A 24,095-nucleotide genomic window follows, 5' to 3' on the forward strand; every position below is an offset into this window, starting at 1 on the left:
TCATTTTCATACTCCCCACCTCCTGTATAGGGCTCTAAGGCACTGGGCTCTCTTCGGCTTGGGCTGTTCCGCTGGGGCAAAGCCAGGCACCCACCAGCCCCGTGACCTTGATTGACTTTGCCAAGTCTCAGTTTGCTTATCTCGAAAATGGGATTACCAATGAAGCCTCCCCTCCTAATCCCACCCAAGATTGTGTGGAGGAAGGAGACAGAGCAGTCTGCAAGTCAACAAACTCTGAGCCAGGCCTAGAACCTGGAGTTGTCGTCTGTTGCCATCATTATTATTGCATGCGTGGTTAACAGCGGCAAGGCAGTGCGGGCTGACACCCGCGAGCCTGGCAGCCCTAGCAGCCCAGCAGGGGCGCGGAGCAGCGGCGACTCAGCGCGTGCAAGCCTCCGGCGCGGGCTGCGGCCCCCGGGCCGGGGGCGGGGCAGGGCGGGGCCTGCGTCCGAGGGGCCCTGGGGTGATCCGGAGCCCCGCCCCGCTCCCGCTCCGCCCCCAAGGGCGGGTCCCGGGGAGTCTTAACACTGCCCCGCCCGGCACCGGGCCTCGGCCGCCGCCAGTCGCCGCGGGAGCTGCTGCCACCCGTACGTGCCTGCGCCCGTGTCCTCGTCCTCGCCCGGCTGCGCCATGGAGGGCTACCACAAGCCTGATCAGCAGAAGCTGCAGGCCCTGAAGGACACGGCCAACCGCCTGCGCATCAGCTCCATCCAGGCCACCACGGCTGCGGGCTCGGGGTGAGTGCAGGGCGCGGGCAAGGGCGCCCGGCCGCAGCGGGGCTCAGGCAGGGCGGGGAGCCGCTTCCGGAGGCCGCGGTGGCGGGCCCGTCGGCTCCGGGTCGTGCTGCGCGGTGCCACCATGAGGGAGGTGGCCGGGGGCGCGGTCAGACTGCGGAGACGGGCGCCCCGCTAGGCCCCCGGCCGCAGGCGCCTTCCGCTGCGCCGCGCACTCTCCGCCCGGCTTCCCGGGCCCGGCCGCGTGGGCCTCTGGCCGGCTCCGCAGCCGCCTGGGCTCCGCCTGCCCGCTGCGCTGTGGCTCGGGGATGGGCTCGTGAACGCAAAGCCTGTCTCCGGCCCTGCCGGGAAAGCCACCATTATTGCTCTTCCTGAGAACAAGGCCCTTTACCGTGGGCTCTGCTCGTGCGGCCCTCTTAAACCTCTCCACAACCCTGTGTGGGCGCCACCGGCAACGCTCGGCCTTCCAGATGGGGAAACTGAGGCTCCGGGTTTCCCAAGTCCCTCGCCCAGGATTGCACACAGCGAGAGCTGGGATTTGAGCCCAAGCAGCCCAACTCGTGAGCGCCTGTTTTAACCTCCTATCTTGCAGGAGACTCTGGGCCCGGCCTTCTCCCCACCTCCACGCACCCCTATCGTTACTACCCACATTCCTGCCCCCCTTGGGTCGGGTCCAAGTTTGGAGCAGGGGACTGCTGAGGGGGCAGGCGGCGGTGGGGAGGGGGAGGGGTGGAGAGGAAGGTGGCACGTGAATGCAGAAAGAACCCTTGCACCCACTCTAAGCGGGGAATGGGTCTAAGATCTGACCTGAGGGGAGAGGAGGTGGAGGGGAAGGAAACTGGAAAGGCTAAGTGAACAGAGCACCGGGTTCCAGGACCCGAGCAGTAGGGAATGAAGTCCTAGGGCAGGCCCAGCCACCAGGGTGCACGTTCCCCGAGGCAGGGACCAGGGTGCCCATCCCCCAAGATTCTTTCCCAGCCAATCCTTCTGGGAGAAAGGCTATTGTTGATCCCAAGGAGCCTCCTCTGAAAGTGGCCGGTAGCAGGGATGGTGATAATTAGTAAGGCCCACCATGCATGCTTCTGGAGGTGTCTGGTGGAGCGGTGGGGGTGTCAGCCAGTGAGTTGCTCCAGAGTCTGTTTCCCACTCTGTACGATGGGGACACTAATGGCGCTTACCACACTAGGTGGTTTCAAGGATTCCAGTGCTCCACTGGCAGCCTGGTGTGAGGCCACAGTGCCAGGAATGTGCTGGGTTCATGAAATGGTATTGAGAGCTGGGGGGCGGGGGCGGGCGGTGATTTCCAGAGACCTTCCCAAATAAGCTGTGTGGTTAGAACAAAGACAAGATTCTGGCTTCCGGACAATTTTGTACAGGATATATTACTGAGTTTTTTTTTTTTTTTTTTTTTGTATGCACTCATGCTTTGGAAGAGATTGGACCTTTCTCACAGCCATTTCCCTCCCACCCCACTGCCATGCACACTTGACCTATTATCTCTTCTGGGCTTACATCAGTCCTACCACTTGAGTGGGGTATCCCTTGTCCCAGTGCCCCCTCCCCCCAGCCTGGCACACAATAGGTCTACACACTTTGTGTTGCTTGTTCGGTACTATTGGGCCCACCTCCCTTGGCCACTTCAGGGGATCTGAGGGTCTTGCTGGAGAGACATAGCAATTCCTCAACCAAATAGTATTACATATCTGAGCATCTTACAGGGCTAGATAAGACATGCAGATACTTACAGGGTTGATGGGCAGCCAAGTAGGTATCATGTTGTAACATAGCATCCTTATGAGATAGACTGTATTACCTTCACATGTTATAGATGGGGACACCGAGGCTAGTGTGCTAAGTTACTTGCCCAAGCTGGGAATTCGTGGCCATTCCCTACTGTCCTGGGCGGCTCACATTATCTGGAATACTTCTTGGACAGGTGAGCAGCACCAGACTGGAGAATGGAGGGAAAGGGGAAGGTCAGGTGCAGCCATGGCAGATAACAGTCAGTTCGAAAGGCACTTGGAGAGAAATGAAGTAACATTTACAACTGTAGGGGGCTCCAAAAGGGTGAACTGTCAGGTGGATCCCTGGGTCTTTGTTAAGTAAGATCTGATTTCCACCCAGAAAGATACTGTATACGGCAAAGATACTATATGTCGCCACTGAGAGTTACACCATGTTTACAAATGTAACATAAATGTTACAATGTAAACATAAATCTCCCTTAGGGGGAAACTCACTGAACTCAAAAAGTATCCATTTGCAAAAGAGAAAAAAATGTATAAAATACAGTGATTCCTCTGCGTGTGCCTGCATAAGATGCACAAAGAAATACTTAGAGAAAACTTGTTTTTCAGAGGAAGTAACGTTGCTTTGCAGCCCCTGTCACAAGAGAGATTTTGAAAGATGTGTGCCAATAGTGTATGTGTGGTGCAAAAAATAATCAAGTAAGACTTGAGACACAGGCAGTGTCCTGGTCCCGTGCTGTTTATTTTGAGGCCTGCTGTTCCCTCACTGTGGTGGGCAAGTTCCATCGAGAGAGGGCTCAGTCCTGAGGCCCTGGCCCAGGTGGGACTGCAGTCCCAGCTAAAGTGACCATTCTGTCAAGATGTAGTCCCCTGGGATTCTAGGGGGGTTCACAGACTTAGTGGTAAAACAGGACTTTGGTCCAGTCTTTGCTGGCCACCCATTGAGGCTGGACTCTGGCATTCTATCAGTGAGGACCCAGGCTGTTGGTTTCAAGCTTGGGTGAAAACCTGATTTCTCGATAGCTTTCCCATTCCTGTGCACAGGGGACCTCGCCAGGCCCTGGGGAGTAAGGATGCTGGGCATTCACAGAGGGCCCTTTGTTGAGGCGGCGCCCGCAGTAGCCAGAGCTTCTCTGGGTCATCTCCTTCATGTGCTGAGGGAACTGTGGCAAGGGTCCCGCTCATCCAAGCTTTTAAAAAATGAAACCCCAGCGACCTTGCCAGAACCTTGCCAGAAGTGGTGTAGACGCTGAGGATAGTGGTAAAGATTTCTCAGTTCTCACTTAGCAGGGCTCGACTGTGTTGGTATCCAAACATTGCCAAGTGTCAGCTGAGGACACTATAGTGTGCTTGATGCAAAGGTGGGGGCGGGGGTTGTGCTTTTTGTAAGTGCCCCAGGGCTTCTGACCCACGGCTTTGGGGAGGGCAACAGCTGGCCAGACCTGGCTGGTGGGCACAAGATAACCCCAGCTCTGTTCTTGGTGGCTGTGTCCCTGTCAGAAAGGCCCTCCCCATCCCAGGGCCTCAGTTTCCCCATCATTAAAGGAGAAAGTAGTTGCTAGGTGGTTTCAAGCTGGGTCCTTTAGGGATGGGGTGGGGCAGTAGAGTGAGCAGGCTCTGGGGTCCCACCACCTGCTGTTGTTGGTTTTTCATCCTGGTGCTCTATGTGGCCTTGAGGTGGCTGGGATCACATCCCTGCTACCCAGCTCTGGCTCCTGGGATGCTTTGGCTGAGTGCTCATGGGACCCCTTTGGTTCTCTGGGCCTGCTTCTCTTTTGGGGTTTCCTTGCGACCCCTGGTTCCTGTCCCAGCCCGGCCCTTACTGAGGCAAGAGTGAAGCCTGTTGCGATTGCCCCAGCAACAGCGGCATTTCCCAACTCGGTATGAAGACACCCGCTGCCCTGGAGCAACTTAGTTCTTTGCTAGAATGACCTCTGACCTCAGCAGGGCTGCTGGTCATTTTTTCTAGAAACTGGGAATGGAGTACAGCCCTCTAGTTAGGATCTGGCTGAGACAATCTCCTGGCTTCCTGTGAACTCCAACTGAACTCTGACCCATCTCAGCTTTGACCCTTCAACTTTGCCTATTTAGGCAAGCCTGTTATCACCATAGCCTGGTGCCACAAAATCAGGAACTCCCCTATTGCCACAGATCATAGATATCTGCCCTGGAGACCTGCACAGAGCTGGGTCCTTGGGCAGGTGCTGCTCTTCCTGAGTGGCCAGGCACGGGAGGGCAGGGTGGCGTTCAGAGTAGGGTGGACTTGTTGGGGGCTGGGGTTCGCTCAGAGGTCAGTTGTCCTTGTTGTGGACTGGATGTAGTCTCTGAGGACTGCACGGCCAGACTGGGGAGTGTGGGTGCCTGAAAACTTCCTCTACCAGCTTCTCTGTACCTTTTTCCTCCTTTTGAAAACAAATCTTTTAACAGCTTTAAGGTATACTTTACATATCATATCATTTTAAGTGTACAATTCAGTGATGTTTAATGAACTTACAGTGATTTACAATGGGATTTTAGTCAGTTTGCCACATCCAATTTTAGGACATTTCATTACTCCTAAAAGATATCTGCCCATTTACAGACACTTCCCATTCCCACCCCTAGTCCCAGGGCATGGGGCCATCTCTACTACTTTTCTGTCTCTTTATGTTTACCTCTTCTGGACATTTCTTATAAATGGAATGAATGAAGGCTTTTGGACCTGGCTTCATTCTCTTAGCATCATATTTAGAGAGTCATCATGTTGTAGCATGAATCAGCACTTCATTTCTTTATGGCTGAATATTCCATTGACTGTATCCATGGTGTTTTGTTTATTCATTCACCAGTTTTTCTTTTTTCCTTTTTAAAGAGACAGGGTCTCCCTGTGCTCAGGGTGGTGTCGAACCCCTGAGCTACAGCGATCCTCCCACCTCGGCCTCCCAGAAAGCTAGGATTACGGGTGTGAGCCACCGCGCCTGGCCCACTTACCAGTTTTTCTTAGCATTTTGCTCTTGTCCTAGCTCGGTTGTTGGCAGGCTGTGTGACCTTTGGCAAGTCACTACCCTTCTGTGGACCTTAGTGATCGCATCCTCAAAATGCGAAGGAAGTTAGACTTAATATAAGTATACATTATACTTTATTTGTATTCATTATACTTTATTCAGTCAGGTTCTGTATTTGTCTCTTTTATAGAGGAATCTGAGGCTCAGAGGTCACAGTCAGGATACATCATGTATTCATTTGTGCACTCAGTTTGTGCCTGACGATGTTCAGGGCTGAGAACACAACAACCGTGAAAGGGCTCAAAGCCTCTGTCTTCATGGAGCTTGCGTTGCAGTAGGACAGCGAGGAAACAATCACATCATGTCCGGTGGTGGCAAGTGTGAGTGAGGGGAAGACGAGCTGTTTTAGACAGTGGTCAGGGAGGGCTTCTCAGAAGAGGTGACATGGGGCAGAGATCTGAAGACACAATCTGAGGTCTGGAGTCAGGTTCTTTCCAGGCAGGAGCCAGCTCGAGTAGTTCAGGGAACAGGAAGAACAAGAACTGCCTCTGGTGTTCCCTTCCACCCTGGCATCCTGGGATTCTCTCCTGAGTATTTTTTTTTTTTTTTAAGAAATGTGTGCATAAAAAAAATAAATAATGTACCTATGTCATAAATAATGAACCTGTTCTATAGCTACTACCAGGCTTAATAACTAGGGCTTTATAGTACTTTCAAAACTCCTGTGTGCTCCTCTGCCCTCATCTTCCCTTCCTCCAAAAAAGAACTATATTCTGATTTTTTGTGGTGGTTGTTGTCATTCCATCATTTCCTTTATAATGTATACAGATAACATTTGTACATATTCATAAATAATATGGTCGTTGCACTGATCCTTCTGCACTGTGCCTTTTTCTGTGTTGTATTTGTGGGATGATAGTGCATCTGTGAGGAGCAGCTTAGTCATTCCCACTGTTCTGCAGTATTGCATTGTGTGACTATATGGTGAGTAGTCTATCAACGGACGCATGGGTGGCTTTTGGGTCTTGCCTCTGCGTTTTACAGTGTGCATAGAACATTATGTGTTGGCTAAGTTTGTAGTTTTTTGTTTTTCTTTTTTTTTTAAGAACTATCTTTTGGCTTTGGTTCTTTTTATTGTATGTTTGCTTCCCATTTCATAAATTTCTGTCCTTTATAATCTTTCCTTTTTTTTTTTTTTTTGAGACAGAGTCTCACTCTGTTGCCCGGACTAGAGTGCCGTGGCGTCAGCCTAGCTCACAGCAACCTCAAACTCCTGGGCTCCAGTGATCCTCCTGCCTTGGCCTCCCAGGATTACAGGCTAGGATTACAGGGCTAGTTGTAGGTGGGAGCCACCATGCCCAGCTCTTTCTTTTTTTTTTTTTTTCCCTTTCCCTTTTCTTTTTCGGACTACACCTTGATTCCAGCCATCTTCTTTCTACTGTCTTTGAGCTCACTGTGTTTTTTTTTAATTTTTTAAGTTGTATCTTAGATTTTCATTTTTGTGTTTTTTACTTTCTTTGGGTACTTATTCCTTCTCTGTAACAGTTTTTCCTTATTTCTTTTGTAGTTTTTAAGCACGGGAGTTGCCTTGGTGAGGCTGTCATAAGTGCCTGGCCTCCATGGTTTTCATTCCTTGAAACCTTGCGACTCCTTGCGGATCAGGCCCATCCTGTGTGTGGCAGGAGAGGGGCCATTTTGTGAACGGAAGCTGACATCTTTTATCTCTTGAAGGGGCCCAGCCTGAGGGTGAGGGAGCTTCTCTGGCCTTTTCCTGCATGGAAGCTTGTGAGCAGGTGGAGTGAGTGCCAAAGGGTTGAGAGAAACCCTCCTGGCCAGGGGACATCTGGAGGAATGTGTGTTCTTCGAGACAGGGAGGTGCTTTGAGAAACTTGGTTTGGGCCCAGCTCTAAGCTCCACGCCATCTTCCCAGACTGAACTAGTTGGGACTGTAAGTGGGCTGTTGAGGCCAAGGCAGGGTTTCCGAACAAGTCTGCTTATAACCCCCATTATCACAGTCAGTGCTAATTAGTGTGGCGAGTACCCAGTACGCCCGACGCCCGTCTCGCACCAGTTTTCCTCCACAGGTGTGTCATACACAGCACCACAGGGTGGGGCCTCCACCTGCAGTTGTCCTGCCCAGGCAGGCTGGAATTGCAGGCAAAGCTCAGGCCTGAGGCCACAGACTTACACTTTTGGCCCCAAAGGCCCTCTAGTAGGTTCAGCTGGAAAAGGTGCTCTATAGTTTGCAGATCCCCGTCTCAGTCCCTGACAATCTCCGACCTCTCGCCTGCCTGTGGCCAGCAGGGGCGGGGGTGGGGGTCATGGTCCCAGCCTGCAGGTGAGGGGTTAGAGGCACTGAGGTTTGGTAAGTGGTCCCTCGGTGGCTGGTGGTGGCTGGTGGCGACCTGGGCACCTTGCCTGCTTTATCTCACTGGGTCTCCCAGACGCTCCTACAGAAAGTGGAGAAGCTGAGCCCCAGGGAGTTGAAGCCCCTGCTCCAGGCACACAGCTCAAGTGGCATTGCCTACACCCTGGGACGCTTTGCAGAGGGAGAGCCCTGAAAGCTCTGGGAGGAGCGGGGTGGTCAACTGGCTCCTAAGGACCCCTTATTTTGTGTGTTGTGGGCATGAAGACAGTGCCAGCAGTTGGCTGGATGTGGCTTTGGAGGGGATGAAATACTGCGGGCTTACCCCTCAAGGGCCTGGCAAGGAAGATTTAAAATCAACCGCTGTTCCTACTTTCCAACTCGTGGTGTCACTTTGTGGCTGCCTTTCTCCTCCCTCCTCATCCATTGTCTGAGCCTGGGCATGCCTCCGGTACATGCAGAGAGTGCTTGTGCCACTCTGCTTTTCCTGGTGGTCAAGTGGGACTGTCGCCCTGGGGTCTCAAGGTGGACGAGGCAGGTGGAGCCCTGCACTTGTCGTCGTCCTTTCTTCACAGGACACTTTGGCCCGGTATCCACCCACATTCTTCTCCCACCAAGGCTTCTCATAACTGGCCATGACTTTTGAAACAGGGTTCCTGGGGAACGGGGCCAGCCCTGGAGGTGGGAAGGGTGAGAGGTCAGCCTGGCCGGTGTTGATCGGGGTGTTCTCTGGCTGAAGTTGGCACCGGGAGCAAGAGATTAGGGCCCTGCCAGGCAGGAAAGGGTTTCTCTTTACATGTCCTCACCTCCCTCTTTCAGGTGTAGTGTCTTTTCCCCATGACCAGGAGTTCGTAGAAATGGTTAAGTATGATTGTGTGCGGGGATGTGGGTACTAAACCAGCATGGACAGTTCTCCGGATTTCTCTACTAATGTGTCTGCACTGAGAGTGACTCACCCTTAACCCGCTGGGGGCTCCGACCGGACGGGAGGAGGGAGGCTGGTGTGAACTCCAGATGTTGCATGTGCCCTTGGCTTTGGCGTCGGGCATGTTTTAGTGTGAAGGACCTCAGAGAGCAGCGTGAGAGGGCTGAGCTGAGCTGCATGTGGGGGGAGCTGGGAGGATGTGACCTGAGGCTGACATCTTAACAAAACTGTGTGGACCCCGCGATGTCAGAGCTGAGCAGGACTTGCCGTGTTTCCCAGCAGGAAGCCCAACCTCTAGCCCCATTCTGGGGCAGGGGCTGGTTGAATCAAGTGGGTCCTAGAAGACCTGAACAAGGCTCATGTCTAAGGTGTAATCCTTGTACTCTGTTAGTCATTCAGTGATTAAAGTAAGAGTCTAATAAAGGAGGGGGACCCCTTGTCCCTACTACTACAGGGCTGGAAGGGCATGTTCTTGCTTTTTTCTACCTTTCCCCCAGCCCTTGTCCAAAGGCAGGAGTTTTATTTTCACATGATTGTAGCCTTCACAGAAGATGAGACTATGTTTTCCTTTTAAAATTCTGCACAAAAGCCTAGTTCCAAGCTGCTATACCAGCTCTCAAAATACCCATTTATGAGGCTGCCAGTAGCCCAGTGGTGTGATTAGAAAGCCCAAAGCCCCATTTTTAAGGCTACCAAAGTTATGTCGAGGCTTCTGAGAAGTTTGTGGTGACTCCGAGAGCCTCAGTCCCTCACCTCTGCCCCCTGGCCTCAGAGGACCAGTACCACTGGGGCTGGGAGGGCAGGGTGACCCCCAAAGTGGGCAGAGTCCTGGGATGTGGCTCGCTGGTCGGTCATAAGGGTGTCATTGCTCCTTGGCTACTGAGTCCTTAGACTCTTGCTAAGAGCCACAGGGTTGGAACAGGGCTCCCCCTACACCAGCCGCCCCCAGCCATGGGTAGGCCTTGGGCTGGGTCTTCTGTGCTCGGTCTCTCCTGGCCCCTCCTGCCTTCTCACTCTAGTCCAGCCCTGGGATTGTTCAGTTGCCATGACTCTGAGGGTCCGGGCTGGTGCCCCAGGAAGGTTTGACAGCCCCTGGCACCCACTAGCTGGCCCATTCCCCAAGCTGCTAGCAGTGGGCTCCTGAGCTCATGTACCTGCCCAGGGAGCAGGAGCACGTGGCTCCCTGACAAGCCAGGCTGTGTGACTAGCTTGGGTCCAGGCCACCATGCATGTGTGCATCTTCTCTCCTGGGCTACAGCCACCCCACGTCATGCTGCAGCGCCGCGGAGATCATGGCTGTCCTCTTTTTCCACACCATGCGCTATAAGTCTCAGGACCCCCGGAACCCTCACAACGACCGCTTCGTGCTCTCCAAGGTAAGAGCCCCGGTGCCCACTGCTGTTCACCCTCTGCCTGGGGCTGGAGTCCGTGGGCCCTGGAATGGTAGGCCCTCCTCTCGCAGGAGAGCTGCCCGCAGTCCAAGCCCAGCCGTGGCCCACCCTCCCAGGGGCCTCCTCCCTCTGTCTTGCTCTGGGCTGGCCCAGCTGATTAAGGAATACGGGACTGAATTAATGGGTTGCTCTTCCGTGGGGTATTAACAAGGCCTTAACCCGCAGGAATGGGTAGGGGACGATGGAAACGATCTGTCGGGTGTTGACAGGCAGGACTGGAATGTAGGTCAGGGTTACAGTGTGCGGCCTTCTGCCCACACCTCTGTGTTGTGCCAGCACCCCTGAGGCCGTGGCCTGCTCCCCGCAGGAGTGGTCTTGCACGGCAGCAGGGTTTTGGATGGGGTCTCCTTGCCGCACCCTCCCAGCCACAAAGCCCTTGAATCCACCTGTACCCGGGCCTGCCTCAGCGGCCTCTGGTCTCTTGGGGTAGGCTTTAGAGCTTAGAAGTCTGTCCAAGTCCAGTGATTTGGGCAGCCGGCTGCCTGCTGGGGTTTTGGCTTCGTCCAGCCTCACAGCTGTGTCCCCGGCACCTGTCTTAGTGCCTGCCCAGCCTTGGCTGTGGGAACTCTGGGCTGTGAACCAAGAGGCTGGTGAGGGATGAAAGGGAGAAGTGGCCGTCAGTTGCTTCCTCCTCTGAAATGGATACCCCAGCTGGCCGGCTCAGCCGGGCCCTGGGGTTCAGTGTGCGGTGGGAACAGCCCCGAATGCATCAGCTCCCCGTCTGACCCGCCCCTGCCGTCCACCTCCTGCAGGGCCACGCGGCTCCCATCCTGTACGCGGTCTGGGCCGAAGCTGGCTTCCTCCCAGAGGCAGAGCTGCTGAACCTGAGGAAGATCAGCTCCGACTTGGACGGGCACCCTGTCCCGGTAAGCACGCCCGCCGGCCCCTGCCTGCCTGGCTCCCCAGCCGTGTGGGAAGGGGCAGGGCTGCCCACTGAGACGCTGACAGTGTTGAGAGGCAGAGGAGGGTGTCGAGGGAAGGAAGGGAAGAACCAGGTGTTTTGCGGATACCCTGTATTCACCCCAAGCTGCTGCTGAAGGGCAAGGCCTTTTTTTTTCTTTTTTTTTTGAGACAGAGTCTCCCTCTGTTGCCTGGGATAGAGTGAGTGCCGTGGCGTCAGCCTAGCTCACAGCAACCTCAAACTCCTGGGCTCAAGCGATCCTCCTGCCTCAGCCTCCCAAGTAGCTGGGACTACAGGCATGTGGCACCATGCCCGGCTAATTTTATATATATATTTTTAGTTGTCCAGCTAATTTCTTTCTTTTTTTTTTTTTAGTAGAGACAGGGTCTCACTCTTGCTCAGGCTGGTCTCAAACTCCTGAGCTCAAAGGATCCGCCAACCTTGGCCTCCCAGAGAGCTAGGATTACAGGCGTGAGCCACCGCGCCCAGCCCGGGCAAGGCCTTTCGAGTCCCCAGCCAAGGTGCCCTGGCTGGCCTCAGGGAGGCCACTCCCAAGCTTCCCTTCCCCAGCGGGCTCCCCTGGCTAAATAGACACAGCACAGGGGGCCACTGAGAGTCAACGAGGGAGTGGCCGCAGGATGTTGGTGACACCCCAGGGAAGGGACCTAGTTTGCTCCTTGGGGTGTCAGCTGGCATCTCTGCAGCTGTTTGGATTTCATGGGTTACCACAAGAATTGTCACCGTGGTCTCGGTATCCACTAGGGCCAGCATTTTATGTCAATTTTGTCATGAATTACCTGACCACTTTATGAGCTGTGTGATGTGGGAACTGAGTCTCAGAGAGGTTCATTTCCCTGCCTAAGGCCACACAGCACTCTAGGGGGCAGGGCTGGGATTTGAACCCACACCTACAGTTACTTGAATGGAGTCACACCCTAGGTGGAGGCAGCCCTGGGGCAGGGCCTTCTAGGTGGGCGTGTGGCAGCCCTGGCTCCAGAGGCTGGTGAGGCCAGGATCTCTCCTGTCTCCTGTGATTAACTGTGGCCCTCTGTTATGACAGAAACAAGCTTTCACAGACGTGGCCACTGGCTCCCTGGGCCAGGGACTTGGAGCTGCCTGTGGGATGGCCTACACGGGCAAATACTTCGACAAAGCCAGGTAACATCCTTACTTCTCACTCCCACCCTCGGCAGTTTTGGGAGGGGTTCTCTGTAGCCCAGCCTTACCCCCAGGTGCCTGGACCATGGAGGTCTCAGAAGGACCCTCCATCCCCTGTACGACTAGGCACTGGAGCCCAAACTCGGGCCATTTGCTTTCCTCTTGGGAAAAGGGGAGTCGTAAGTCCTGGGGGGCTCTGGGGTACCCGTGAGCCACCTGCTATCGTATCAGCAGGGATTGAACTGCAGAAGGTGTGTGAGCAGCCTGACCGTGGGCCCCCTGAGGTTAGGCGTGCAGGGGGCACCTTCCCTGTGCAGGCCCTTCCCCAGGGCTGGCTCTCCAGCAGGCCTCACAGCCCCTTCCAGAGCCCCGCAGGCCAGCGTCACCTGACAGCACAGCTCTGGCTTTCAGTCCCAGCCCAGCTTTGGGACAGGCTCAGCTACACCCAGAAGTGATTCACCGTGAAGAGAGGAGGTCACAATGAATGGGATGTATTTTTAAGAGCATTCTGTTTGGCATAGAACCAGAGATGTGAGTTAATTATTCCCTACAGTTGCTTGAAATAATTCCCTATGTAGGGTCATTTCCCGACCCCAGCATAATGGAACAAGTCAGTGTAGGGAGGAGCTGGGTTCCCTGGGGCCAGGGCTGGCTGAGGTCTAGGCCCTCAGACTGTACCTGCGGGACGGGGTCAGGGCATCGAGGCATTATCAGGGCAGGCCAGGCTCCCGGAGGCAGCGTCCTGACAGCAGATCAGGCTCCAGGCACCATTCCTCCCTGCCCTCTCATCTGTTTGAAAAATACAGATGGTGTTAAAAAGAAACAAACATTTTCCTTGTTCTTAATACCACCACCGGCCCTGATTTAAATCTAACAATATATTGTATTTCCTCCATGTTATCATGAAAAAAAACACAAAAATTTGTAATCCTAGTGTACAAATAACTTTATATTCTGCTTTTTTTCTTTTTGTTTTTTGGAGACAGAGCCTCTGTTGCCTGGGTTAGAGTGCCATGGCGTCAGCCTAGCTCACAGCAACCTCAAACTCCTGGGCTTAAGCGATCCTCCTGCCTCAGCCTCCCGAGTAGCTGGGACTACAGGCATGTGCCACCATGCCCAGCTAACTTTTTTTCTATATACTTTTAGTTGTCCAGCTAATTTCTTTCTATTTTTAGTAGAGACAGGGTCTCCCTCTTGCTCAGGCTGGTCTCGAACTTCTGACCTCAAGCCATTCTTCTGCTTCAACTTCCCAAAGTGCTAGGATTACAGGCGTGAGCCATCAAGTCTGGCCTGAGCCTGTTGGCCCCGGAGGGCCGGCCTTGTCCCTGGCCTCAGTGCAAAGCTATGCGGTGACTCCACCGTTAGCCCCAGCCTGACTTCTGCAGAAGTGGGTGTGGGCTGGGGCAGCAGCCAGTCTGCTTCCCTGGGACCCCTTCCTAGGGAAGTCCAGGTTTCCTGTGGGCCTCTCTGGCTCAGCCCTGTCAGATAGTCCCTTTTGGGAGCTACTGTGCCAGAGCAGAGCCCCCCAGGGTCTCTGGGCCCCTTCACACCCTGCAGGAGAGAGAGGAGACAAACCTGGGACAGAACCCAGTTTCAGAAACGCCTGGGTCCAGTAGGGCCTCTGCGAAGTGTGGGCACTGAGGCCTTGTCCTTGGGACCAGTGGCCCGGCCTGGTGGAGGCCCACAGGAGGGTGCAGGGAGCCCGCCCTGTCGGTGGCCTGAGGAAGTGCTGAGTCATGCTGACAGCTCGTGCTGTCTGTCCCATCCTCTTCCTCCTGCTCCCCCTGCCTCAGCCCTGCAGCAGGAAGATCCGGAAGCCTGGACAGCTGAGCCTCAGCCGGGTCCAGGGCCTTTTTCTGCAGCAGCAGGAGGGCAGCCGTGTCCCTCTGAGCCCGTCCAGGCACCGGCCTCCTTTCCTGGGGCCACACAGCTGGGTCCAGGGCAGGACAAAGGGGGTTCCCCTGGTCCTGCCGCCCCTCACCCTGTGTGCGTGCCTCACAGCGAGCAGCGCAGCTCTAGGCTGCGGCCAGGCGGTTTGAATCCTGGCTCAGCTCCTTCCTGACAGCGCGGCCTTCAGACGAGTCCCCTCACCATTCTGAGCCTGTTTCCTTTTTTGCATATTTTGGGAGTAACAGCTGAACATACCTTGAGGGGAGTGTCCCCTCCTGGGGTGGAGGGGATCACTCTTTCTAGGCCCGTTGCTGCCACCCCTCTGCCACCTCTGTCTCCTCACATCTCCCAGGGCTGGGATCAGAGTCCCGGCCTGGCCTCCCTGCCCCCAGCCTCACCCGCACTCATCCCGCCTCGGCTGGGGCAGGTTCTGTTGCAGGTTCTGTTCACTGGGTGATTTATCCTGAGTTCAGGGCTCCTTTCACCATATCTCATTGCCTTGTTGAGGGGAGAAGGCCCCGAGGGTAGAAAAAGGGCCAGGTCCAGCTTGTCTAGGGACAAGAACCAGCCCTGGAGCCTTGGGGAAAGCCCCTCCTGTGAGTCACCCAGTCAGTCCTCCAGGGTCTCCCACACAGGCTTCCCCTCCCGCCAGCCCACCCGGCGGGTCCCCGGGGCGCCTCCTGGTTCATGTGAGGGTCTGGCCCCCGCGGCAGGTGGCTCGGCCCCTCCTGCCCAGTGTGAGCAGTGTGCCCCCCAGCCTCGCATTCCTCTGGGTCCTACTGGCCAGATCCCTGTTCTTAGACCCCTTGTTTCCTAACCGCCAGTACTTACTTCTGGGGCTCCTAACAGCTTCCCTCACAGCCGTTTGCTCATGGGATGTGGGTTTGGGGTGGGCAGGGGGGCACCCAGTGATGCTCGTGCCCCTTCCCTGTAAACGCCGTCTGTTCTGCATGTCCGAGTGGCTGCTCCTTCACCTGGAAGCAGGCTCCAGCGGGTGGCGCGGGGCTGGGCGCCTGGCCGGCCGCTGACCCGCCCTCTGTCCGCAGCTACCGCGTCTACTGCATGCTGGGCGACGGGGAGCTGTCCGAGGGCTCCGTGTGGGAGGCCATGGCCTTCGCCAGCATCTATAAGCTGGACAACCTCGTCGCCATCCTTGACATCAACCGCCTGGGCCAGAGCGACCCGGCCCCGCTGCAGCATCAGCTGGACGTCTACCAGAAGCGCTGCGAGGCCTTTGGGTGCGTACGGGCTGCGGCGTGAGACCCTTCGCAGTGCAGGAGCTGAAGCTGGGAAGTCAGGCCCCACGGAAACGTCCCCCTTCTTTAGCACTTTGACTCGCAGTTCCAAACTTCGGGCATTTGGACTTAGTGGCTCAGGCCACCAACCCAGTTTTGGTTGTGGGCTTTTTTGTAGTTTTTTGTTTTGTTTTTTTGAGACAGTATCATTCTGTCACCCAGGCTAGAGTGCAGTGGTGCCATCATAGCTCACTGCAACCTCAAACTCCTGGGCTCAAGTGATCCTCTTGCCTCGGCCTCCCAAGTAGCTGGAGCTATAGGTGCCCACACCTGGCTAATTTTTCTATTTTTTTTTTTTTTCCACATGGCCTCACTTTGTTCTTGAGGGAGGAGGGTGCACAGGTGTGGCTGGGGCTCACTCAGTGAAGCTAAGGACATGTGACTATCCACAGCTACATCAGCTGAGGTTTGCACAGCAGTTTGGTGCACAGCAGCCTGGGATGGAGGAACAGGCTCCTAGCGAAATGAGAGAGGGTTTCCAGACTTCCTCCTTGAGCCCTGAATGGCTGAATTTAGAGTCGGGTGTCACAGAGCAGGAAGGCTGATCTGTGTGGGTGTCAGCCAGAGGGGCCCTCACGTCAACGTCTCTGTCCCCAGTCCCAGTGGGGGCTCTGCCCTGGCTGAGGGGGCTCTGGAGTGGGGGACTCTGGGCAGGGAGGGGAGTGGGCTAGGGGGGCTGTGCAGGGCTTTGGACCTCAAGTCAGGCCTCCGAGGCTGCCCTCTGTAAATGAACCCGTGCCTGCGATGACACTGAACCGGCAGGGAAACGGGTTGCCTTGCAGTAGCACAGCAGACTCAGGGCTGTGTGTCCTGATGACTGACCTTGTAAAGGGAGAGGAGGGAGGGAGGAAGTATTCTCCCTGTTGGACAGATGAGTAAACTGAGCCACACAGTGCCTCAAGGGCTTCCCCAAGGCCATATCAATCTGGGGACTTGGAGTGTAACCCTGGTAGCAGCCACCCTGGGACCTGTGTCAATAACCTTGGGACTCTGAAGCCAGAGTCTTGGCTCTGCCACTGACTTTCTTTGTGACTTTGGGCAAGTTACTCCACTTTCAGTGTCTCAGTTTACTTGTCTGTGAAATGGGGTTGTGAGGCTTAAATGGGTTAATATATACAGTGCGCTCCACACAGTGTCTGCACAGAGTGAGCACTTGGTACATGTTAGCTGCTATTTTTATTACCAGATTAGGCCAGGAAGAGTCCCAAAAAGGATTGCTTTTAAAAAGAAAAGTTGCCCTGCCCCGATTCTTTTCTAACATGTTTGACAGCATGGTTCATTGTATAAAAGTTGCCAGTGCCACATCCAGCACCTATGGAGTGATCAAATGTGCTCCCCAAATAAAAATTGGGCCAAAAAAATTTATCAAGAATCTAATAGCAGACACATTCCAAACCCATGCGTTGTCCCTAAAGCAGCTTTCAGTAGGAAATGAACAGATCAAGAATGAAAGAAACAATAAATGAACTAAGCTTTGAATTACTTAGGGAAGAGGAGGAAAATCTGTTCAGAGGCAAACAAAAGGAAGCAAAATAATGTGAAAAAGAACAGAAAAAAGCCCAAATTGGAAACTGGAACATTTTAGGCTTTCAGGCCCCTCCAGTTCAGGTCGCAGCCAGGGGGTGGGGTGTGGGCTGACGCTCAGATGCCACGCCAGATCCTTCCCCGGGAGGCCCCTCACGCTGCCTCTCTGTCTCCAGCTGGCACGCCATCATCGTGGACGGCCACAGTGTGGAGGAGCTGTGCAAGGCCTTCGGCCAGGCCAAGCACCAGCCGACAGCCATCATTGCCAAGACCTTCAAGGGCCGAGGGATTACAGGTCTGTATGCAAGAACCTCCCTCCCCACCTCCACCCCTGGGGCTGGGCTGATGTGGGGGTAGGGTGCTGCGTAGCTCTGAGCCCCTTGTGTCTGGGGAAGTGCCAATCCTTGGGGTGCACCAGGCTCCAGGGAAGAGGAGCAGATGTTATGCTCTCTGAGGTGACTCAGTCGTCCATGTGGCTGAACCAGGATTTGAACTCAGGTCGATATGGCCTCTGCTGAGGGGGGATGTACAGGTAGGAGAAGACAGGAGGGACCTGTGGCCAGCCTGTGGGTAAGATGAAAGATGCAGAGTGAGACAGCCCCCTACACCCCTGCCCCAGCTGGCACTTTGCAGTGAGTCCTTGCCGGCTCCAGCCGTCTGCCCCGAGTTGAAGGGCTGACACAGAGCCCTGGCAGATCCGGAGAAGACCTGGCTTCTCCCCTAGGGGTGGGTGCGGTACTCCTCAAACAACAGAAAGGCACAAGAAGCCTGTGTGGCTGAGAGCCTTGGAAGGTGGCTCCTGCACTGTGCCTGAGAGTGACGGAGGCATAATCACCCCCAGCACCCAGGTGTAGGCTCCATGCCTCTGGGCCTGGGATGGCCCTTACCCATTTTATTTTATTTTTATTTTTTGGAGACATGGTCTCCTTCTTTTGCCCAGGCTAGAGTGCAGTGGCATCATCATAGCTCACAGCAACCTCAAACTCCTGGGCTCAAACCATCTTCCTGCCTCAGCCTCCCGAGTAGTTGGGACTATAGGTATGCACCACCACACCTGGCTAATGCTCATTTCAAAGATGGGAAAATGGGGCTGGAAGTGGTTGGGGATTTGACCAGGGACAGAGGAATTCTGTGGCACTAGGGGCCGTGGGTGTGGGTTTCTGCCAAATACCTCTGGCTGCCCACCTGCCTGCCCCGGGGTCATGGCTCCCCCGGATGCATGAAGGGGACCTGGATACGTGAAGACACTCTGAGAGGTGGTGCGGCAGTGCTAGGAGCCTTCTGGGAGGGGGTGGACATCCAGGAGAAGACTGGGACATTGTCATGGCCTCAGTGCTGGTGCCTGACACGGACCCCTCAGGAGTTACTACCAGCAGAATCTGGAAACTTCACAGCTTATAGGGGGCTCCTGGTGGTCTGTGGGGCTGCTGGGTGCTGCTGGGAAAGTGTCTTTGGCTCTGCCCAGGCTACAGTGACATCTGAGGTGACCTCAGGGGAGAAGGATATAAGCCTTGCTGGTCCCCACACAGCAAGGGGCCATGGGGTGGGCCTGCCTGGTTGCGTATAGACCCCACCCTGCTGCTCACAGACACATGGGGTGACCCTGGCAGAACCCACTCTATTCTGGGCCTCAACTTCCCCTTCGAGGGCCAGAGTCCCTCCCAACCCAGTCAGCAAAGCGAGTCTGCGATTCCTACAGTAGACCCTTCTCTGTGCAGCCCTGTGGGAGGAGGTGGGCAGGGGCCCATGGCGGAGGGGATGGGGCAACGTGCTAGAAACACATCTGCCCCATGCGCTCCCTCCCCTCCCCACGCTGTGTGGGCCCCGGAGGGCCAGGCAGCACTCAGTGAGTGGTGGGCTCATGGGGGTCCTGCTCATTGGGCACCTCTGTTCCTGGCCACCTGGGAGCGCCCATCTTACATGTCCCTCCGTCCTGCTGTGCCCTGCCTGCAGGGGTGGAAGATAAGGAGTCCTGGCATGGGAAGCCTCTCCCCAAAAACATGGCTGAACAGACCATCCAGGAAATCTACAGCCAGATCCAGAGCAAAAAGAAGATCCTGGCAACACCCCCTCTGGAGGATGCCCCCTCAGTGGACATCACCAACATCCGCATGCCCACCCCGCCAAGCTATAAAGTGGGGGACAAGGTACAGTATGGGGCCTTGCTTTTCTGGACTGGCTGGGGGTGGGGCAGCCATAGTTCTCTGGCTTCCCAAGGCCGGGTCAAGATGTGCGCTTGGAGGACTGGGGAGGGGAACTCTGAGATGTTGTTCCTGTCTGTTCCTCATGGGGACAGCCAGCTCTGGAATTATTTACCTGCAGAGGCTCAGAGAAAGCAAGGGACTTGCCCATAGTCACACAGCAAGCTACTGGCAGCACCGAATCAAAGCCCAGGACTCCCCTTGGCCTGAACTCAGGCCTGGCAAAGGCTAGGCAGGGCTGTCCCCCTTCTGGGCTCTCCCCAGAGTGACCCCATCCATGCAGCCTGCATTAGACTTTGACTCCCAGCCCTCTGCACTCCTGCACAACGTGGGGCAAGTCACAGACCTGTCACAGTGGGTGCAGAAGTTGGGGAAGTTAGGATGTCTTGTAGCTCGTATCTCTCACAGCTTCACTGGGGGCAAGGGCTCCAGGGGCTCCAAGGATACTCACCGTTGACACTGGCAGCCTTGCAGGAATTAAACGTTTCCACAGGATCCTGCATTGTTGGCCTTCTGTTTCTGCCCCTCTTTTATCCTTTTCTGAAAGCTGTGGCCCCAGAGGCGGGCAGGGCTCCAGGCCTCGGCTGTGTACATGCCCTTGGCAGGATTCAGCGCCCTCCTGCTCTCTTCCCTGCAGATAGCCACCCGCAAGGCCTACGGGCAGGCCCTGGCCAAGCTGGGCCATGGGAGTGACCGCATTATTGCCCTGGACGGGGACACCAAGAATTCCACTTTCTCGGAGATCTTCAAAAAGGAGCACCCAGACCGCTTCATCGAGTGCTACATCGCCGAGCAGAACATGGTGGGTGCCCGGGGGGGGGTGGGGCTGACAGGCACGGGGCCAGCCACGGCTGCAGGGCCTGGGTCTGAGGGATGTGAGGGCAAAACTGAAGCCCTCTCACTCTTTGGGCAGCTATGTTGCAGCGCCCCGTGCCTGCTGTGGGCCAGGGAGACCATAAGAACAGCCAGGACCCAGCATTAACCCTTGACCTTGAATAGCCCGTTATGTCCCGGTGTCCCGGTGCAAACGTACTGGATGAGTGTGCAAATAGGGGAGCTGGACGGGGCTGCAGGTGCACACAGGAGGACCTGCGTGGTGGTGAATGAGATGGTTTGGGGGGGAGGGTAAAAGGCTTCCAGGGGGAGGGTGGGCACAGGCAGGTAGCTGAACCATGATGGGTTTAGCAGCCAAGGTCTGCTGAGCCCCTGTTACACACACGCTGTGGGACCCTGACACACACACACAGTTAGGGGAGCAGCCGCTTGTCAGGATCTAAGGTTGTGAAAGAAGGAAAGATGTTTTGTCCTGTTTTTTAAAATGATCCCTTCCCTGTGGCCCAGAAACCCAGGCTGACTTGCAGGGCCCTGGGGACAGGGAGCTTCCTCCCTCTGGAGGCCACTGACATCTCCAAAGTTCTTCCTCCAACTGAACCTAAGGTTGTCTCTGGTTTGCAGAGAGTCCAGGGCCCTGGCAGGGCGCAGGGGCTGGGGAGGGAGGGCTCTTGTCAGCTGGCAGATTTCGGAGCCGTGGGGGAGGCAGCTGGTTTGGAGCTGGATGGCACTCGGTCCTTCTGAGTGAGGGATTTGGAGCCCGAAGCCTCAGCAGGCATGAGGCTGCTGCCCTCAGACCCAGGGGCAGGGGTGGAGCACTGGTCTCCTCGGGGGCCTTGGCTGGCAATGGGCGTGGGAGGGGCCCTCAGGAAGGGTGGGCAGTGTGTACTCAGCTCTAGCCTTCTGTGAAAGGGTTTGCTTGTTGCTAGAAAAAAAACTGCTCCAAAGGAAAATAATTTTAAGAGAACTTTTAAAACGATTATTTCAAGTCGGAGGAGTTTGTGATCAGAAACAGACTGCAGAGTCTGTGGGGGCTCAGACGTCCCTTGCGTGGGAGAGGAGCATTAACAGACACTGGGGTTACAGAATGCTCCATCCCTCGAGTGGCCTTGACAGCACCCTAGGAGCCCTGGCCACCCTCTGCTCGCCTCTTCCGGGCTGACCCCACCCGCCTTCCCCAGGTGAGCGTTGCTGTGGGCTGTGCCGCGCGCAACAGGACAGTGCCTTTCTGCAGCACTTTCGCAGCCTTCTTCACACGGGCCTCCGACCAGATCCGCATGGCGGCCATCTCCGAGAGCAACATCAACCTCTGCGGCTCCCACTGCGGCGTGTCCATCGGTGAGTTGGGCCGGGATGTTGACCCCTGAAACAACCCCTGGCTTTTGCACCAGGGGGTCTGGGAGGGGGTGGGGCCGGGATTTTGTCTCAGCCTATCCTTTCCCTCACCCCAGGGGAAGATGGGCCCTCGCAGATGGCCCTGGAAGATCTGGCCATGTTTCGGTCAGTCCCCATGTCAACTGTCTTCTACCCAAGTGATGGGGTTGCGACGGAGAAGGCAGTGGAACTGGCAGCCAACACGAAGGTTGGTCCCATGGCTTTTCTCGCGCTGGCAGCTGGCTCTTCCCGAGGGGACAGACCAGGAGGCCAGAGCTGGTCACTCGCTGCCCAGAGGGGTGTTTCCTGGCCTTGCCCTGCCGTTTGTATAGCTCGTAATAGATAGACCACGGAAAACAAAACACACACACCCCCTTATTGCCACACGCTAGACAATGCCAGTTGATTGCCACACTCTTTCCCCACGAGAACCCGGGCAGCCTCACCGCCAGTCTGGCAGTGGTCACCAATCTACCCTTCCTGAGCTGGGTTCTCCAGGACAGGGAAAACTGAGCGGAGCCACGTGGTCCAGATCAAGAGCTGCGCTGCCGCTGCCGTAGACAGAGTGCCTGGGTGGTCCTTTCTCTGCACAGGGCGCTCTGCAGGCCTGTCTACCCGGCAGGAAGTTGCTTTCCGTCTGGAGCTGCATATGGGCGGCAGCTCCCAGGAGGAGTGCGGAGGGAGGTGCAGGCTGCAGAGGGCAAGCTGGAGGTTTTTCCCTGGGCGTAGCCAAGATGCAGTGACTGGCAGAGACCCTGTGGGGATGGCAGTGTGGCAGAGGCTTGCCCTTGGGGAAGGGATGGCCTCTCCAGAACGACTGTGCTCTCTGAGGCTGGATGTGCCGCGCCCCGTATTTCTCAGTTTATCTATCCCGGTCCCAGGGCATCTGCTTCATCCGGACCAGCCGCCCGGAAAACGCCATCATCTATAACAGCAATGAGGATTTCCAGGTCGGACAAGCCAAGGTCAGTGCAGTTCATGCCCCAGCAAGACCCCACAGTGAGCCTGAGCCCTCCCTGCATTGACTCCCAGCGATTGGGGCCCACCCCACTCCCAGGCCCTGAGCCTCACTGGCCCCGTGTCCCCCCAGGTGGTCCTGAAGAGCAAGGATGACCAGGTGACCGTGATTGGGGCTGGGGTGACCCTGCACGAAGCTTTGGCTGCTGCCGAGCTGCTGAAGAAAGGTGAGGAGAAAGGGTCCTGAAATGGTATCAGTTAAGCACCGACTGCATACCAGGTCTTGGGGTTGAGAAGAATTTCATCTGATTAAATGATGATTATAGCAATGAAAGCCACCTTTACAGCACTTGCTCTGGCATGATGCTGCCAGGCTTGGCTTTGTCCTTTGAGAAGGTCGTTCCACTGGGTCCTCACCTGACCTTCTGACACCCTCCTGCCTGCGGCTCTGGCTCCCCCATTAGCTCTCGCCTTATCTCAGATCAGACACCTGGAGTCTTTCTTCTGACTCCCTCTTTATCTTCGGAGATGTCGTGGGAGGATGAGGGAAGGACGCTCAGGGCCCACACGTTCCGCTCGGTGTTCTTGGACAGTCTGCAGCCCACAGGGCTGGCGGGGCACTCAGGGCAGGGGGTTGGCAAGCATGAGCCAAGGGGACAAGTGATTCTCCCCAGATCACCCCCCACCAGGCTTCCACCCGGGGGCCATCAAAGGCCACAGTGCCCAGCCCTCCCCCTCAGTCGCATCCGTGTCCTCTCCCCTCACAGAGAAGATCAACATCCGTGTGCTGGACCCCTTCACCATCAAGCCCCTGGACAGGAAACTCATTCTTGACAGTGCCCGTGCCACCAAGGGCAGGATCCTCACCGTGGAGGACCACTATTACGAAGGTAATGCCCTGGGGCATGTGGGGCAGGGACAGGGGCCAGAGAGCCCAGGGGCTGGACACAGCTTCATCTGAGCCCCAGGAGGGCAGCTGTGGCCTGAGGACCCAGTCAACTCACAGCTGCTGGCGGGGCTCTGTGGGTGGATTCTGACCCCTGAAGTAGTTTAAGATTAAAGCTATTGTGCAGAATTGAACTTGGAAAGCAGCACTCAATTTCTGTCCTTATGAGTCCTTCACAAAGCAGCCTCCGCAAGTAACACCACCCCCTCCTCCTTTGAGGCCCCTGGGAAGAGATGGGCTTAGACTGTGGGGTCAAATGTAGATGTTAGTCTGTGGATGGTCGCTGCCCAGAGAATGGTCTTTAAAAAACATGATTAGAGGCTGCATTTGGGCTTATAAAAACAATCAGCACTGATTGATTAGTGATGTCTGCTCTGCCTAGGGAAGTAGAGAGAGTGGTGCACGTGCCACCTTTGTTTGCTGTCCTTGGCTAAAGGGGTAAACTCAGACTGGCAGAGGGCTGGGGCCCACCCACTGCTCATCCTGAGGCCTCACCTTCTGACTCGCCTCCTTTCCTTTGCCCAGGTGGCATAGGGGAGGCAGTGTCCACTGCCGTCGTGGGCGAGCCTGGCATCACTGTCACCCGCCTGGCTGTCAGCCAGGTACCAAGAAGCGGCAAGCCAGCTGAGCTGCTAAAGATGTTTGGTATTGATAAGGACGCCATTGCACAAGCTGTGAGGGGCCTCGTCACCAAGGCCTAGGGAGGGTGTGATGCGTGGGGAGGGGTTCTACACATTCCTAAGAGATTCTGGTAATGGTGCTCAAAGATGTATTGAGAGGAGTGGTAAATATATGTTTTGAGAAAAATGAA

The 24,095-nt window shown here is 55.7% G+C and overlaps 1 protein-coding gene across 1 annotated transcript; it reads left to right on the forward strand.

The window, feature by feature from the left end:
- The first annotated feature begins 515 nt into the window (after nt 1-515).
- Nucleotides 516-24,095, forward strand: TKT (transketolase). Its single transcript, XM_045529985.1, has 14 exons — nt 516-737; nt 10,015-10,132; nt 10,960-11,073; nt 12,169-12,266; nt 15,203-15,394; nt 17,152-17,270; nt 18,929-19,122; nt 19,814-19,978; nt 21,189-21,345; nt 21,459-21,589; nt 22,263-22,346; nt 22,472-22,565; nt 23,106-23,228; nt 23,810-24,095. Exons 1-14 carry the CDS (start codon nt 631-633, stop codon nt 23,983-23,985), a joined length of 1,872 nt encoding a protein of 623 aa, XP_045385941.1. The 5' UTR covers nt 516-630; the 3' UTR covers nt 23,986-24,095.

The sequence above is a fragment of the Lemur catta genome, chromosome 18 (genome assembly GCF_020740605.2).
Source record: "Lemur catta isolate mLemCat1 chromosome 18, mLemCat1.pri, whole genome shotgun sequence".
NCBI classification, from domain to species: Eukaryota; Metazoa; Chordata; class Mammalia; order Primates; family Lemuridae; genus Lemur; species Lemur catta.

Bases quoted from the DNA above. Each gene is read 5' to 3' on its own strand.
- TKT (XM_045529985.1), top strand. From the start codon at position 631: ATGGAGGGCTACCACAAGCCTGATCAGCAGAAGCTGCAGGCCCTGAAG. The intron at 21,346-21,458 runs GTGAGTTGGGCC...CCCTCACCCCAG, and splicing joins CCACTGCGGCGTGTCCATCG to GGGAAGATGGGCCCTCGCAG. The intron at 23,229-23,809 runs GTAATGCCCTGG...TCCTTTGCCCAG, and splicing joins GGAGGACCACTATTACGAAG to GTGGCATAGGGGAGGCAGTG.